We start from the raw sequence: 17,318 nt of genomic DNA, 5'->3' as shown, positions 1-17,318 counted from the left end.
ACTTATTCTCAAGCGTGACCTCACTACAAACCACCTGATAGTGACTCCTTAACTTCACAACATTCAATGGCTCTCATGTTTCTGGGAAGAAAACCAAGCTCTTTACCCCAGCATCTACTTGGGGTTAATAGATCTAGGTTTGAATTTCAGGTTTAAGTACTTTGCAGCAGCGTGACCTCAGACTATTGGGCTTTCTAAGCCTTTGTTTTCTCACCGTGCCTGAGGTCACTGAGGGCAGGACTATTTTTCACACACGGGTGCCTGGCATGTAGGAGGGACTAATCAATGTTGAATGAAGGGAAAGTATTTTAAAATCCACATCAAAAAATTGTTCCTCCTTAAAAAAAGAAAATCCTGATACACTATGCCACTTCCAACCAAATTTGACTTCTACCTTTATTTTCTGATGATCACAATAAGGTGCCTTTGGGGATCCACACAATCAGGGATCAAATCCTGGCCACACCCCTGAGCAATCATGTGACCTTGGGAACGTTACTTAGCTTCTGTAAAATCTGTAAAATGAAGGTTTCTGAGGATTTTGTTCCCGAGGGTTAAATGAGTACCTCACTTGGAACGGGGGCGGGCGCATAGTGTTTGCCAAATGTTAACTATCGTTATCATCTTCATCGAATCAAGACCGTGGTACTTCACTTTGTGACTCTCCAGTTTGTATGAGAAAATCGTGCTTTATGCGTTGTCGTTGGCTAAAGTAGGGAAACCTGGAAACTCCTGCCGTGGAAGAGAGAAACAGGCGAGAAAAGCGAGTTGCTGAATCCCAGCGCCTCAGAGGTGGGAGGGAGGAGTTAGGTACCTAATTTACTGATGAGGAAGTGGAGGGGTGACGTGTCCTCGAGTCTCATTCAAGACACAGCCACAGCTCTTTATTGAGAGTAGGACCAGGGCCCCGGGGGTTGCTATGGTTAAACTGTAGGCGGAAACTAACACTCTTTGGAAGGCAAGACAGGAGGAGCATTCAGTTATAAAAAACGGTCAAAAATTGGGGTGAAACTAAGTTCGTTGAGCAATACATCAAATGAGTCAACTGTCGACCCGGTGAAACCGAGTTGCTAACTGAACTGGCATTTTACGAACAGGGGCTTTCTACAGAGCCCACTGACTCAGGACGGCTTCGATTAACAAACTCCCGCGGCGCTTCCCGCAGGACCGGAAAGCTCGGAGCGCGAGAGATGAATGGAAACTAGAGTCCGGGGCGCGCCGCTCGGGGGGCGGGGCAGCCGCGGGCGGGGGCGGGGCATTGTGAGTCACATGCCTGCGCTCTGAGGAGGGCGCGTGGAGGGAACTCTGGTCGTGATTGGTCCGTCGTAACCAGGTGACCGAAGGACACATTCCGGTAGGCAAGGGCCGGCCGGGCTAGCTACTTTCAGTCGGGAGGCGGCGGCGGAAGGAGGAGGAGCTCCGGCTGCGCTCTCTCCCTGCAGTGGCTGCACGTCTCAGCGCTTGTCTGGTTCCCACCCCTTTTAAATAAGCCGGTCTGGTCACCGCCCTCACAGACTAGTTGGCTCCGGGGAGGCGGCGGCGGCGGGGGCGCGGCCGGGGCCGGACCCCTGCCCGGGGCCCGGCGGCTGGGCGGACAGGAGAGCGGCGGGCGAAGTCGCGTCTGCATGTGCGGCACAGCCCCGGCATAGCCCGGGGCTGCCAGTGCCCGCCGCGCCATTGTTGGGGGAGGGGGCGGCTTCTGAGCTCGGCGGAGTCGGGGGACGAGCGGAGGCGGCGGCGGCGAGGAGTGAAGGCGCCCCATGGGGAACTCGCTGTCTTGTTGCGTGTCCCCCAATGCCAGCCCCAAGTTGGGCCGGCGCAGGGGGTCAGCGGAGCCGGACTGCGAGTCTGAGGTCTACAAGGCGGCGGCCGGGAACGCGGTGGCAGTAGCTCCGGCGGCGGCTACCGTGGAACCCGCCGAGTTGGATTTCGCAGGTGGCGAAGGCCACCAGCTGCAGCACATCAGCGACCGGGAGATGCCCGAAGGTAAGAAGCGGCGGGCGCGCCTCGCCCCTCGCGGGGTAGGCGCCGTCTGCTCTCGGGCTTACCTCTGGCCTCCGCCTCCCCCAGGGTCCCCCGGGAGGGAGACGCCGCCTAGGGCTCCTTCTTGCCCGGAGTTGGCTCTCCCAGGGCTGGGCACCGGGGACGAAGGCTGGCTCTGCTTGGCGTCCCCACCCCTTATTCTTTACCAGTCGCGTCCGGCCAGTCTCCTTCCCTCTTCCCTACCCGAATGCCCAATTCTTTCCCCCGTTCCCATTTCCCAGCGCGGCCGGAGACCCTCCAATCCGCGGCCCTTCCTGTTCGTGGTTCTATTTAACATCTCGTGGGACTTAGCAGAGACTTTCTGGTGTATTCTCTCTTTTCTTAATGAAAACTTAAATACTCTAACTTCGGCGTATCCATCCCGTCTCCCTATCCAGATGGTACCTAAGCGAAGGAACTAGGTAAGGGCCTGATGATAGACTTCTATTCGTTAAGGTAGTTGATACTCGAGACAATTAAGACAAACATTAGAGGATTTGTCATTTAAATTCAAAATAGAGATGGACAGAGTCAGTGTGGTGTTCTTAACTAAAATTCTTTGGATTTTAATGTTTTCAGTCGCCCTGATAGAAGCTACTTTATCCCTTCTAACTATAATTTGAACACGATAGGAAAGAAAATGGTGGGAGAGGGGCTTAAAATAACTGTGAACGGTGTGAAACGTTACTGCCACGGCTGCAGAGAATAGTTGTTGGGTTTTTTTTCTTTACCAAAGGAGACCCCATGGAGTTCTGATTACTTTTAAATTCCCACTTTGACACAAGTATGTCTTCAGCTGCACAGCCTTAACCGACTTCTTTTGCACGTTGCCTGTTCTAAGGGAGGGGTGAGGTGGTTCCTGAGACTGCTGGACAGAAGTTTCAAAGGAGAAAAAACAAATTCAGATTGTAATTTGTAATATAAAGGTTTGGGAGTTAACATACCACATCCATCCTGCAGAAAAATGTCTCCATGGCTCCCTCCTCCGCCCCCCCCCCCCAGTAGAATACTATTTAACTTTAAGAATGTTCAGGTAAAAGTTCTGAAGACTAAGTGGCTGGGGGTGGGTGTTGTCGGGGAGGAGAGGAGAGAGAGAAGAGAGGAAATGTTTGATTTTTGCCTCTAGAATTTTGGAAAAGGATGGCTCTAGGTTAAAAAAAAAAATTTCTGGGTAGCATAGTGGCACTTTAATGAAGACTGTTCTTTGAAGTATAAAACATTGTATCATAAAGATGTTAAAGCCCCACTGGCCCATTTGTTTCATTTAAATGCCAGAGATTATTTCATTATTTCATAGACGAAATGTCTTACAGCTCTTCTATTTAAATTTTAGTTGGGTTTATTTAATTTCTTTAAAAGTTAGAATAATTAAGCCTGTGGATTCACCCTTATGATGGACGTGGCTTTGTAAGTGGAAAGTACTCCCTTTTCAGAATAGTTAGATATTGTGAAAGAATGAACAAATTATGTGAATTAATTGTAGCTTTAAACACAAAGCATGTAAGTACTTGTGAAAACTGCTCTGCTTGTTGCTATAAGGTAAGCCTCTAAATGATTTTTAAAAACAGTTAGTAGTTGGCTAGTGTAGGATGAGAGACGAAAATTGGACCTTTATAGAATTCTTTTAAGATTTACAATGCATTTTCTTGTGTATTTCACTTGGCCCTTCCATCTACAAATAAGGCCCGTATATATTCTCCCTCTGTTGCTGATGAAGAAGCCAAGACTTAGAGATCTGAAATGACTGTGTAACACAGCTACTGAACAAAAGAGACAGACTTGGGAGGTGGTAGATATGCCAAATTCAGTTCTTGGGATGCTTAAGAAACTGTTTAGAGTGCACCTTATATTTTATAATTTATCCATAAGTTAGGCCTATCTCAGCATACTCCAGTTTTGATTATTGCCATTCCAGTTTATTGTACACAACTCAGAAGCAACATTTACCTCTCCATTCTATGTCTGTACATACATTGCAATGGATATGAATAAAAGTAGAAGTCATGAAATAGCCTAAATTTATCAGTCAGGTAAACACGTTGATATAATTTAAAGAGTTTGTTCTGGTGAAATCCAATTGAAGCCGAGAATGCCCTGGACAGAGGGACATTAGGGGAAGCTGGTAAGCGGGCAGGTAAGGTACTAAGCATTTAGCATACGACTATGTATGATAAGGAAGGAGTGCTAAATCAGGAACTGGAAAAATAGAGTTCATGAGTACAGAATTTACCTTTTTATGTTTAACATGATTGTTAAAATTTCATTTCAATTTGTCTTTTTTTGGGGGGCATTCAATAAAGTGATAAGAGAAACCTCAATTTCAGCATTTGCCTATTAATTAAGTTTCCATAGAAACAAGGTCAGAACACCAAATATAAAGTACAGGCACATTGGAAGTTTGCTCTTAATGTCTTTGTTTCAGACAATTTTGTATCAGTTTCCCTGGAAACTGAGAAATACCTACTCAGGTATAAAACATTTTGGCTTTTCTACAGTGAAGAATTATTTGGTTACTTAGAGAAAATCGTACATAAATGATGCTCTGTCTTGTTCTTCAGAAACATTGGAGAAGAACATGATTTCTTCAAGCCATCTCAAAAAAGTAACTCCTAAGAACGTAGTATAGATTTCAGATAGACTCAAAAGAATTTTTTACTACTTTGTCTTTAACAGTATATCTAATATAACTGATGGTAGTGTCATAATAGAAAATAAGATGCTGCGGTCCTATTATCTGATTTTATTTTTATTCATCAACTTTTCATACAGCCTTTATGTTCTGACCTTAGGAGCTTTGCTAATTTTCTGGTGAAAGGTGCTCTCTCAAGTGACCCCTACCTCCCATCCCCCTGAAGAGTGGGTAGGGAAGGAATTGGCAATATGATGTGGAAAAACCTCTGAGCAACAGATCTTTCCTTTTTTTGGTGACAGTATTAATAAACATTTGATGTAAAAGATTTAGAAAACACAGAAAAGTCCCTCATTCACACTCAGAATATCCAGAATTTTTATTAATATTTTGGTATTGATTCTTCCTGAACCTTTTGTATGCATATAAACATAACATTGTGTTTATTTTACAAAGATGGGATTGTTCTTTATGTGCCACTTTGTAACTTTTTGTTATAAAGAAAAGTAACAACATGAAGCTCCTGGAACTGTGCTGACACCTAGAGAGTGCTCCAGGGTGATGTATTTCCATGCAACTGCGCATAGCTCTACAGCCTGCCTTTTACCAACTGTTTACTGTGCCATCGAATGGTTGGAGCATAATTCATTTACCCAGCCTTTATGGTTGAGCATCTTTTATAATCCCATTATAATGCTTTATTCAGGGGACACAGATAAAAACTGATGCATTGTATTGATACTTCCCTATAGCATTCTGATTGTACACTTTGTCTTACGACTTAATTAAATTCATAGGGTGAGTCATTTTGTAGTAAAGGTATTTTAACATTAAATGTTCTTTTCCCAAATTAAAGTTACCATTGATTTTTTCACTGAACATTAGATTTCCTCTTTTAGGTTTTCGTGGTTCTTGGTAACCTGTCTTGTGTCTTTGATTCTGAGTAACTAAACTACTACTCTAAGAGATCTGAAATTAACTCCGGTCTTAGGTGACAGACACATCAAAAGACAGCATTAGAAGAAATCTTAGATGATGTGGGAAAATTAGGAGAAACTTAACTGGTTTTGGGTACACTGAAACATGATTATTAGGCACCATTCCAGAGGCAGGACAAACAGTGGTTAGACAAGACAAAACCCGTATCCTAACTCAGGTCCTTACTTTCTGGAGGTGCCTGGGGGCTGACGACACAAGAATAACATCAGGTAGTGAGAACACTAAGAAAATGAAGGTAATGGGCTGGGGAGGAGGACAGTTTTACAAGGGGTGGTTAAAGACAGCTTCTCTCCTTAAGCGACCCATGAGCAGTCCTAAGAGAGCCATGTGAGGCTGTGGGAGAAGAGGCTTCTGTGCAGTTCCTAAGAAGGGAATATGCTTGATGCGTGCAAAGGACAGAAAGATGGGTGGCTGCAGCTGAGTGAATGAATGCCAGGAGGAATATGGGGGATTAAGACCTTGTATGCCTAGTGGGCCTTGACAAAAAAATATGAATTTTAGTCTAATTGTAATGGGAAACCATTGAAGGATTATATGCAGGGGAATGATGTTAATTCTTAGAAAAAGGGAAGGGGGGTAGAGAGGGTGGAGGGAGATCAGACCAGCTACTGTGTGAGAATAGACTGTAAGGGTGGAAGGAAGCAGAGAGGGAGACCAGTTAGGAGGCTGGTGCGGTAGCTCAGGTGAGAGCCAACAGTGGCTTGAACAAAAAAGCGATATTAATAAGGGTCTAAAATAGGCTGTAGTATATAGATTGCTCTTGCATTTCATTTGATTCTCACCATGTTCTGAGTTAGGTAGTGTAGGAATTCTTCTCTTAGGTATAAATTGAGTTGTCCAAGGTTTTAAAAATGAGTATTGATAGAGAGTAGGACTGTAAATTCCAAATGCATGGCATATAGGAACAGAATTTATTGTTGACATTATGTGAGCTTCTTTGGAATACTACCTTTTTTCTCACCCTTTTTTGTTGTTGTTGTTTTAGTGTATTAAAGTAATAAAACTTAAGAGTTAAAACAGTAACACTGCATAATGTGAAATGAAATGAAGGTAACTTGCAACCCAGAAAGGTTCTTAAAAGTCCAAGAAACTGAGTAAAGTACTCTTTAGAAATATATAAAGCCAGGTGTACTTACCTATGTGTCACCTCTCAGTCATGATCACTGTAACACTGACTGAGGATTAAAATAAGGCAAAACTGAGAACCAAGGTAGAGGCAGGTACAGAAGCAGTTGGAAACCAGAGCTGGGAAGTTTGGAAGCCAGGATTGTCAGAAGCTAGGAAAGCAGGATCAAGGCTTGGGTGAGCAGTATCCTGGCAGGTGCAGGAGCCTGCTGTGTACCCTCTGGTGAGGCAGCCCAGCTCAGGGCTGGCTGGCGGGAACTCCCTGACTGCGGTGGAAAGTGTGGACTCAAAGAGATGAAATCATCAGTTTACATGGTAATTGTAAAGATTGTAATGTTTGTATTATGAGCCATAAAACTAATACACTGTACAGTATAGGGATGCTAGGGCAGTTCAGTAAATGCAGTGGTTACCTTTAAGTAAACTGGTGCTCAGCAGTTGGCCCAGAAACTGCTGACATCTGCTGTTTATTTGGAATATATTGAAATCAATATGTTGATATTAATCGCTTTCTGAAATATGCTGCTTCTGTCAGATGCTTTCTTGGTCACTTCCCTCTCCCTCTAATATTTTAACAAGGAAAAATCATTTATCGACAGTTTGATAGCATAGTTTTAACACTTTTAGCCTTCAGTAATGCATTTCATTTGTTCTAAGTTGCCTATATTTTCACACTTTTAACAACTGCAATTGAGATGGATCTTAACAACTGGTAGAATCTTAGATTGGAGGAAAAACAGTATTCAGTGTCGGTGGTGTTTTACAGGTTTCCTCTGAGGAATGTTTACATTAAGACCGAGTTTAATTTTTTTTTAATCATACTTTTTCTACATCGACCTATCATGCTGTCAAATAAGTTGCAATTTAAATTGATAATACAAAAATGATGGGTCTTAAAATACAGTTTTAATCATAACCCCTAATCATGAGCTCAAGAATATTTCTCCTGGGTAAAACATTCTTAGAGGTTTCTAAAGAAATAACTTTAGGAAGAATCCATGTAATTTCCTGAATGCACAGTAATTTCCTGAAGTCTCTAAATTACTGTGTGTGCATGTGGTGGGGAGAGGGATGAGAGGGATGGTGGGTGGTAAAGCTTTGCTTAATAGTTGGCAGTCTTACCTTTGTGATAGTGAAGAGTGTGGTAGGTTTTGTCATAGTCTCCTTAGGCTCTTGGGAAGATAGTTAATGGGAAGTGCAGAAATACTGTGTGTATGTATGAGTTTACTGTCTAATGGCTCACATGTCCATTCTATAAAATAGTGATGTGGTATTTTTCATTAGCAAAAAGTGCAAGTTATATAGAAAATTGTTAGTTATATAGGCTATAAACAAAAGATTAATATTTTCTGAAAACCTCATGCAAACTGACAGCAGTAGGGCCCTGGTGTTTACAGTACATTCAAATGATAGGCCAACTCACCAAAGTGGAAATAACACTGATAACTGTGGGAAAATGGTCAAACTGTGTAATCAGAAGAAATACAAATTAGATCTACAGTGAGGTTCCTCATTCATATCAGTAGGAATTTTTTTTTTTTTTCCAAGTATCCAAAGCAAGGGTAGGAACTCAAAATGTCATGATTGGTAGCATTATACCCTAATGTGCCCCCCACCTTCTTTAGGAAGCAATTTAGCATTGTACATGGAGCCGTGAAAGTGATCTAACCTTTTGGCTTCGTCATTCCACTTCCGAAGATCTTTGCTAAGGAGATAAAAGCATTATTTTAAAAAACTATGTACATGAAGATTTTCCTCATAATATTTTAAGAATAGAACTTTGTAAGCACCAATCCCCAGCAATAGGGGATTGGCTAAGTCCAGTATAGGAATAACACTTGATGGGCCAGTGTGTATTCATTAAACAATAAATATGCAACAGTGGGGTGGAGAGCGCTTGTTAGTAACAAGAAGACATAAATTGTACACTAATTAGAGCTTTTTTTAACGTATAAGAAAAGCAACTAAAAGTAACGGTTGTGAATCATTGTGTGTTAATGATTGTGAATGGTTGTGTTTAATTTTTAAACAGAGCATCGTTTTGTCTCATGCAGATTTTTGTTCATGATATTTGTTAAAGGAATGAGCAAGTGACTTTTACCTTTCCCCACCTTTAGTGTGATCATCAGTACTGCTGATTAACCAGGTCTCCTTCGCTGCAAGTTAAAAGAAAATCACAGAGTTAAGCACTACTTGACCCAGGAGTTAAATGATCTCCTCAGTTCTGCTCTCCTCTGTTGATGTCTTCTGAAAAGCCTTTCCCCTCATGATAGCAAGGGGAGTGTCCAGCAGCTCAAGACTAGCTAAGGATCCTAGAGTACAGTTCTGCCTTTCTCTTTTCTTGGGAAGTCCCAGGACAGCTGTGATTGACTGGCCGGTCCTGGGTCCTGTGCCTACCTTTGAACCCCCTAGGATAGAGTAGGGAGAGTGCCAGCTTTTTTCTGGTCACTTTGGCTAAGTTTACTTTTTTTTTTTGCATGTTGTCATTTCTTTTATCCCAGCCTTCTTGATTTTTGTATTTAGATCTGTAGTAGCACATCTTGGTTTGGCGGGGGTGTGTGTGTGTGTGTTAAAGCTTGCTTCTCTTTGATTCTGGCACTTAATTTTCCTGGACTTCCATTGAAAATTGTTAAGTTTTACCACGCCATAGACACTGATAAATAATACAGCTACTTTGCAAACATTTCTGCTTATTTTTTAGATTCAAATGTAGTCTATTTACTTTCTTTTTGGTATAGGTACATAGTCATGAATTCTTTCGGAAGCTATAGGTTAGAGGCAGCTGTGAAAGTCTCTGCCTGCCATTTTGTGTACAGCTGAAATAATTTATTTTCCCATTGTCTTAATTTTTCAAATATGTAGGAGAAAAAAACTTTAAAATAATTATATGGGTCTTTTACATAAAAATGTTGAATAGAATATTTTCTCCAAAAGCAGCTTGATAAACTTCAAATTCAGTGAAGGAATTTTCATGAAGAACAAAGCAGTTGGTTTAGCTATGTAAATTACTAGTGCTGGCAATGACATTAAAATGGATGGCTCAGATTCCTGTTAAAACGGGAAGTCCAAAATTACTGTTCGTGTAAAATTCTTTCTGGGTGGGAAAAGGGGATTCTAGGTAGATACATTTGTGAAATGCTGGGTTAGACAGAATTCACTACTAGACTAATTAGTTTTTAATATATCAATGTGTGTATTCTTTGGATTCCCTAAAAGGCAGGGATATATTTGTATTTCACTTTGACCATCAAACCCATCTTTCAAAAACAGATCAGTTATTATGTGGTTTGGGAAATAATTGCCTTAACCATTACTCTTTATCTGAATCTTGGTCCAGTTTCTTAAAAGATTGGTTAAATGGTTTGAGATGGACTTTGCTGAGGAAGTGTCATAGGGCTTTTATGTTTGTTTGTTTGTTTTAAACAACAACCTTACTATCCTGTGTGGTAGCTTGTGCTTGTTTTGTATTTCTGCCTAAATAGAAGACGCTATCCCACCTTGGTGCAAGGTGGGCTACAGGCAGACCCACCTTTCCGTGTAGGTATGGCCAAAATTTTTTTCTAGTAGCCCTATGATCTGCTCCAGAAAGTACTCTTATTGAAGCCCCAAATTAATCATGCAGCGTGGAATGAAGAAGTGAGGTTAGCTTTGGAAATAGAGGGCAAAGTTAAAAATCACTATCATGGAAGTGTTCCTATAGATTAGAACATTGAACTTTTATGTAGTCCTCTTAAATCTGCCATGATGAATAGCCCCCAGATAAACCACAGCCAATTAAATGAGTTCATTTGTTGAATGGAGTTAGAATTAGCCATTTGATTGTCTGAAGAACATTTGCCAAAAGCAACTCACTTCGTTTTGGCATATTTGATATATTGAGCTGGTATATGACAGTAGTTGGCCACAGCATAACTTGCTTCTTGAGACTGTTCCTGGAATGTGCTAGTAATATCAGCTTTAAAAGAGGGTGACTGAATTTTTAATTGATAAATAGGAGGGGAGTCACATATATGATTCATCTAAAAATGGCATAGATTATTTAGGTGCAAGTTAAAGAAGTCTAAGACATAGCCATGGTTTTATTCCACATGTATGGAGAGTTTCTACAATTTTGCTGTTTCCCAATAGAATTTTTATATTGTGCCTTTACTAAAATTGCCTTTTTGTCATTACTAAAAGCTCTTCTCAAGACTATTAAAAGTGGTTTCAATCAATGTGTAGCTATCTTTAAAATCATGTATTTTTCTACTCAACTAAATCACCACACCTTTTTCTCTTCTTCCTATACAGACTTAGCTTTGGAACCAAACCCTTCTGACCACCCAAGGGCAAGCACAATTTTTCTGAGCAAATCTCAAACAGATGGTAAGACAATGCTTTTTTTTCCCTGAGAAAAAGAGTGAAAACTGTTTTTGTTTTGTGTATTACAGGAGGTATTTAGAAAAACTCTTACAGTGGTTTAAATGTTTCACTTTTTTATGTATTCACTTGTCTTATTTTAATATGTTGATGATACAGTTTCCTTTAGTTGTCAGTGTTTTAGGGAGGAGAACACTTAGACTATCTTGTTTATACATTTTGCCACCTCTTTATCAACATAGTCAACTGGCCACATGATTTAGATGTGGTCTATTTCTCCATGCTACTTTGTCCTTTTCCCCTTGCTCCAAAGAGCACATATGTTAAAGACAAATGATAGGGTTTAGGTCACAGTTAGGTTTTCATTTGATCAAATCAGAAAAATCAGTTGTTATATATGGGAATTGAGCCTTGTGATTTTGGCCCTGTTTTACACAGTGTTCAACCAGACGAGCCTATCTCACATCCAGATTTATGCTACTCAGAACTTTTAAGCTATTCAAAACTTTCTCATCCTAATGTAGTGCTGTGCCAGGGTAATAAGAGCAACATGCCATATGGGGTTTTCCAGAAGATTATCCTCAGCATGTGAAACTCATATAAATTTCCTGTGTCCTCCTTGTTTTAAGATGAGAATCAGAACCGTAGAATTTTTTGCACTCCTGCTTGCCTGCTTGTCTTCCTTAATGTTATGTTAAATCCTAGTTTATTTGCTAAAAAGCCATACGTGACCAAGTTTTTCAGTTGATTACGAGAGCAGGAATACAAGAAGTGAACATTCCATAATATTTAAAGTGATGCAGCACAATAAAAAACGGAGGTTTGGTTTTTTGTTGTTGTTGTTTTGCTTTTTGTTTTTTTCCGTTAGATCACTGGTTTTTATAAAAGGGTATAACTCAGGAACAGCCAGATGGAAGAGATGCATAGGGCCAGGCATGGGGACAGGGCACAGAGCTTTGATGCCCTCTGCAAGGGTACTACATGTTCACCAACCTGGAAGCTCCTGGGGTTTCTAACTTGCATTTTTCTAGTGTGTGTACTTGAGCCACTCATTTCTGGTTAGGATTGCTCTATTTCTCAGTTTCTTCCAGAGCCATGAGCTGCTCACATGTAGAGGGGCTCTGGAGACAGTAAAAGAAAAGCTGTCCCATGCCTGTCTCTCTCTTCAGCCTTAAGGAATCCGTGCCTGTGATGCCTGTCTGGAGTTAAAGGAGGCATTGTGAGCAAGAGTGTGGCCTAAGACCCTCTTCAGGCTTTTATTCTTCTGGCCTTTGTTGGAGCAAAACAGTTTTGTGTGCTGTAGATATGTTCATTTAGGTCAGCACACTCATTTTAAAATTTATGTTTAACATAGGTTACTTTCCAGTTGTGTATTTTTTCAGTAAGGTATTTGAGTAGGTTACCATTAAGTGGTTCAGGATGCTTCCAGAGATACTGGTGCGTTCGGAGATGAGTGCCTGGCCAGAAACTGGTTCTTAGAGTTGTCATCTGTAGATTGTGGTAATTAAAGTAAGCTGTGTGTAAATGAAGAATTAGAAAATACTCCTGGCTAGTAGTTCAGCTATGCAGCAGGTAAATTTTTTTATTAGCTAAGTTTCTCACCTGGCCTAATTTGCTTTGTCCTTTTCTTTTGTAAATGGGGAGTCTTTCATTTGTACCTAATACAGAATATCTATTAGGTCAAAAAAGCGAAACTAAGTTTTTAGATTTTATTTATAGGACTCATCTTGCTGGGTGATTTAAATTATATATTTTGTTGGAAATTATTTTAAAAAATAGAATGGAATTTTATCTCATTGTGTTATTGGTAATCCATCAAATAATTAGTGACTACTTTTATTTTTCTATGGCATTTGTATCAGAATTCATCAGTTAATTTTTTTTTATTCTTAGTGCGGGAAAAGAAGAAGAGCAACCATTTAAACCATGTAAGTAAACAGTTGAAAAGTTAAGAAATTAATAGTTTGAATTAAAAATATGTCTGCCATGATTCCTAAAAAATATGATGGATCCAATACTGTTAGCATGGACCTCTTTTTTGTAGATTTTCTAAATCTCTATTTTCCTAATTATCAAATGTATTCAGGAAAGTCTTTGACTTAGTAGTGCCCATTTTTTAAGGGTTCTGACATTTAAGTTAAATTTCAATAATACGGTTGTAGTATAAAGATCTGCCTTAAATTCTTTTGCCTTATTTTTTTGATCTTATTTTTTAACCAAAGTAATAAAAGTATAACAGGTAAGTTAATTTTTAGCACTGTCCATTGACTTCTTGTCATAGCAGGTGAAAGCTTAGCTTCTTTGCTCCACCATGATGTTATTTCCCTCCCTGTGTTCCCTCAACATGTATCAGTTTTTATTAAATCAGAATCAATGTTTACATTACTAAGACTCTGCAAATATTGTGCATTGCTGAGCCATATAGTTCTCTGACTGTGCCTCCTCCTTGTACACCCTTCATTCTTTTTCTTAAATATTAATGAAATTGGAGCACTTCTGCACTTCTCTAGGATAACCCAATCCCCCTTTTCCTAGCCAACGTGATCTCACACAGCCAAATGCAGTAAGTAGCTGCCTGCCCGGTCTCCCTGCTTTCACATTCTTCATTTTTTCTGTGGAATTAATTTCCTGACTATATTCACTTGCCTGTTTTCTAACAGCTATTTTTTTCCCCAAATGTTTTAACATTTGTCACATGCCTATCAAAAATATTTTCCGTCTACTAAGCCACATCTGTTCCATTTTTTTCTTGGAGACACTTTTCCCCAATCTTTTGTCTTCCTACTCCCATATAGACTAGTGTTCCCCTAGGCCTGCTCTATGCCTCTTTTCCTGGGATATCTGTGTGAAGTCATCTGGGATCTCACATAACTCTGCTCTCTTATGTTGGATCCCCTATGTCCTAGATTCTGTTTCCCTCTTGTCTTGTTATACTTCCTTGTTTTACTGGAGCACATTTTCCTGGGAAAAGGGCACATGGGCAGAAAGTTTATAGAGATCTAGCCTCTCTGAAACTCCTTCTGTTTGATAAAGTATAGAATTCTCAGTTGAAACTAATTTTTTCAGTTCTAAAGACATTTCCCTCTCATCTTCTCATTTACACTGTTGCTCTTAAACCTGTTGACATTGTATGGTACATTGTACATTACCGATTTTAGTCATTTTCCCCCATCCCTTCCTTCTTGGGAACCTTTTAGTACCTTCCCTCTCCCTGGGATTTTGAAATTTCATAATTTGGTTTGGTATAGACCTTTTTTGTGTGTTTCTTTGATATTCTGTTTTTTTCTTCCAGGTTCCTATTATTCAGATGTTGGAAGTCTTAGACTTACCAGATCGCTAACTTTTTTCCCCTCCTGCTTTGCATTTTGTCTTTTTGTCCTGCTTCCTGGAGATTTCCTTGACTGTGCTCTAATCCTTCTATTGAATATATTGTTTTGTCTACCTTATTTTCAATTTATAGAGTTCTCTTATATCCTGTCATTCTTTTTTTCACTGATGCAATTTCAAGTTTTCATTTGCTCCTGAGTTTTTATCACTCCCATCAATTCCTTCTTCCTGTTTTGTTTTTTTAAAGCATCCTTATATTTTATTTTATTTATTTATTTTTTGGCTGCATTGGGTCTTGGTTTCTGCACGTGAGCTTTCTCTGGTTGCGGTGAGCTGGGCCTACTCTTTGTTGGGTGCGTGGGCTTCTCATTGCAGTGGCTTCTCTTGTTGCGGAGCACAGGCTCTAGGGCGTGCGGGCTTCAGTAGTTGTGGCTCATGGGCTCTAGAGCGCAGGCTCAGTAGTTGTGGCGCATGGGCTCAGTTGCTCTGTGGTATGTGGGATCTTTCTGGGCCAGGGCTCGAACCCGTGTTCCCTGCATTGGCAGGCGGATTCTTAACCACTGCGCCACCAGGGAAGTCCCATTCCTTCTTCCTGTTTTGATCTCTTACTTGTTGGGGGCTTCCCTCAAACGTGTGGTAGTCCTTGGCTGTCTGTTAAGATCTAATTGGAAGCATCACTTGGACAACTCGTTAACTGATGGGCCTCACTGCAAGGATTTGGGGACCACGCCTCTGAACTCTGAGCCTGCCTTGGGTTCTGTAAGACAAACTGGTTTTCTTGTTCCTGTCCTAGTCACTCTCTGTAGGTACCAAGGTTGTGCTTCCTCTGTTCTGCCATGTCAGTTACCACTCCTTTATCTAGTCTTTTCACCTTTCAAACATTAAAAATCATCTGCTGTTTATCCTGTCTTATGGATAGCTTTTTTAAAAAATGCCTTTAATTCTAATGAGATGATATCTGAAAGAAGGGGGAGAGGAAATAGATTTGTGGTCAGTCTACTCAAACTTAGATTTATTCTTTGAATATAGGTTCTGAGTTTGAAGTTTAATTCAATATAATTAACGATATTAATTCAGACAATATTTTTGATTATACCTATAATTAGAATATTATACTTTTCTACTAAGGCCTTGAGTATGAATTCTATTCAAACCACTCACCCTACCATATTGTCCATTAATGTGCAACATAGATGGAGTATTACAGATTTTTCAGTTAAAGTCATTGATTCTTAATAAACGTATCCAAAACTTGTGAAAAGGGGGAAGAAAAAAGTGAACTTCACCTTTATTCCTTTTTTTTTTTTTTTCATTTATATACTTTTATCTGGGAATGTTTAAATCAATACAGAGAAAACTAAATTTCAGAGACACTGAATATCATTAGTTTGGATATCATTACTTTATTATAAAAGAAACACGGAAATTATTTACAGGATGAAAGATTTCAGAACTTCAGTGGCAGCGTCACGTGATGCCATTGGGGGAACGGGCAGCTTCACGTGATGCCATTTCAATAGTGACTTATTTTAGTCGACATATTTTCCAAGAATGTCACCATCTCTAAATAAGAAATAATCCTTGTCATCTAGAACTACTTTGGTGCCTCCATATTCTGGGAGAAGAACTTTATCTCCAACTTTCACACTAACTGGTTGAATCTCTCCACCCTTTCCTTTAGAGCCTGATCCAACAGCTACTACCATTGCTTGCAATACTTTTCCTTGCGATTTTTCTGGAAGCATAATGCCTCCTTTGGTTACAACTTCGGGTGCACTTCTTTCAACTAATACTCGGTCAAAGAGGGGAAGAAACTTTCTAAATGCCTGTCCTGCCATGACTCGGGTTGCCGCACTTCGTACTCTCGCTCTCTCCAGCTTTATTCTTTTAATGGGTTAAAATCAGAGGCAGTAGGCACAATGGGAAGAGTCATTGGGTGGGGGCAGGATTTCAACAGGTACTTGACCTTTAATGATAAGCTTTGAGGGTTGTTACTTACTAGCCTCCTAGGTATGATTATTTTCTAGTCTTCACCATTAAACCTGCAGTCTACTAAGCAACCTTTCCCCTTATAAAGATTGTAAAAGTCCATGTATTTTGTCCTTAGTGCTGAATGAAGATAAATACTCTTCTTCAGTGACCAATTGAAATAATACCTATGAACATTAAACTGTCAGTAGTGTTTTTTGCTACTTGTTTTTTTTTTTGTTATTTGCATTTTATACCCTTATGTGTGTCAGTGTAGTTTATTGAGGTTGTGAGCCAGCAATGGTAAGGCTTTAATCATAAAGGACAGTTATCTTAAATTTTCAAGCAAGATGAGAGGAAAGTAATCTGCTGGCAGCTAACATATCTAGGCTTTGCTCAGAGGCTTCAATTCTGCCATCCTTTAGTGAACACTAGATGCTGGAAAGTTTGAATAGTTTCAGGAGTAGGCCTGTGGAAGTGTTTCTTTTGTAGGATCGAGCCAGTAGACTGTAAGTTGCTGATACATTAAATGAGCCCCCATAGGACTATAGAGCACATCTAATTAAAAATTTTAAATGTTTTAGCAGTAATATTTCCAAAGACAAATCAATATACATTCATAATAGATAAAAAAGTTTTTAATAGAGGAAAACAGGATAAATAGCACCCAAAGCTCTACCAACTAGTCTATATTTTGGTACATTTCCTTACTATTTTTATTCCCCTCATATATATAGATTTTTGGTCAGAATTGACTTTTATTGCGTGTAGTGTATGTCATATTATACCCTAATAGTAGTGACCTTAAAAGATAACCTGCTTCGTTTAGAATCAAAGTATTTGAATGAGTGAATTTTCATTTTTCATGCTGTATCTGTTTTTTGAGATT

The 17,318-nt window shown here is 39.9% G+C and overlaps 1 protein-coding gene and 1 pseudogene across 4 annotated transcripts in view; one reads left to right on the top strand and one right to left on the bottom strand.

The window, feature by feature from the left end:
- Positions 1 to 1,402: 1,402 nt before the first annotated feature.
- The window catches only part of CCNYL1 (cyclin Y like 1), a 34,181-nt gene continuing 18,265 nt past the window's right edge, over positions 1,403 to 17,318 (top strand). For 3 of the 4 annotated variants that reach the window (XM_068544589.1, XM_068544587.1, XM_068544585.1), the window contains exons 1-3: positions 1,403 to 1,986; positions 11,066 to 11,140; positions 13,028 to 13,062. In XM_068544589.1, the coding sequence (XP_068400690.1) occupies positions 1,761 to 1,986; positions 11,066 to 11,140; positions 13,028 to 13,062 (336 nt within the window). In that variant the 5' untranslated portion in view covers positions 1,403 to 1,760. Of the gene's footprint in view, positions 1,987 to 11,065; positions 11,141 to 13,027; positions 13,063 to 17,318 lie in introns of those variants that run through there. The other variant, XM_068544588.1, reaches the window with a different exon arrangement.
- LOC137764772 (10 kDa heat shock protein, mitochondrial pseudogene) lies at positions 15,915 to 16,329 on the bottom strand (annotated as a pseudogene).

Source organism: Eschrichtius robustus, chromosome 5, assembly GCF_028021215.1.
Source record: "Eschrichtius robustus isolate mEscRob2 chromosome 5, mEscRob2.pri, whole genome shotgun sequence".
Classification (NCBI taxonomy): domain Eukaryota; kingdom Metazoa; phylum Chordata; class Mammalia; order Artiodactyla; family Eschrichtiidae; genus Eschrichtius; species Eschrichtius robustus.
This window is presented reverse-complemented; position numbering and strand designations above follow the sequence as displayed.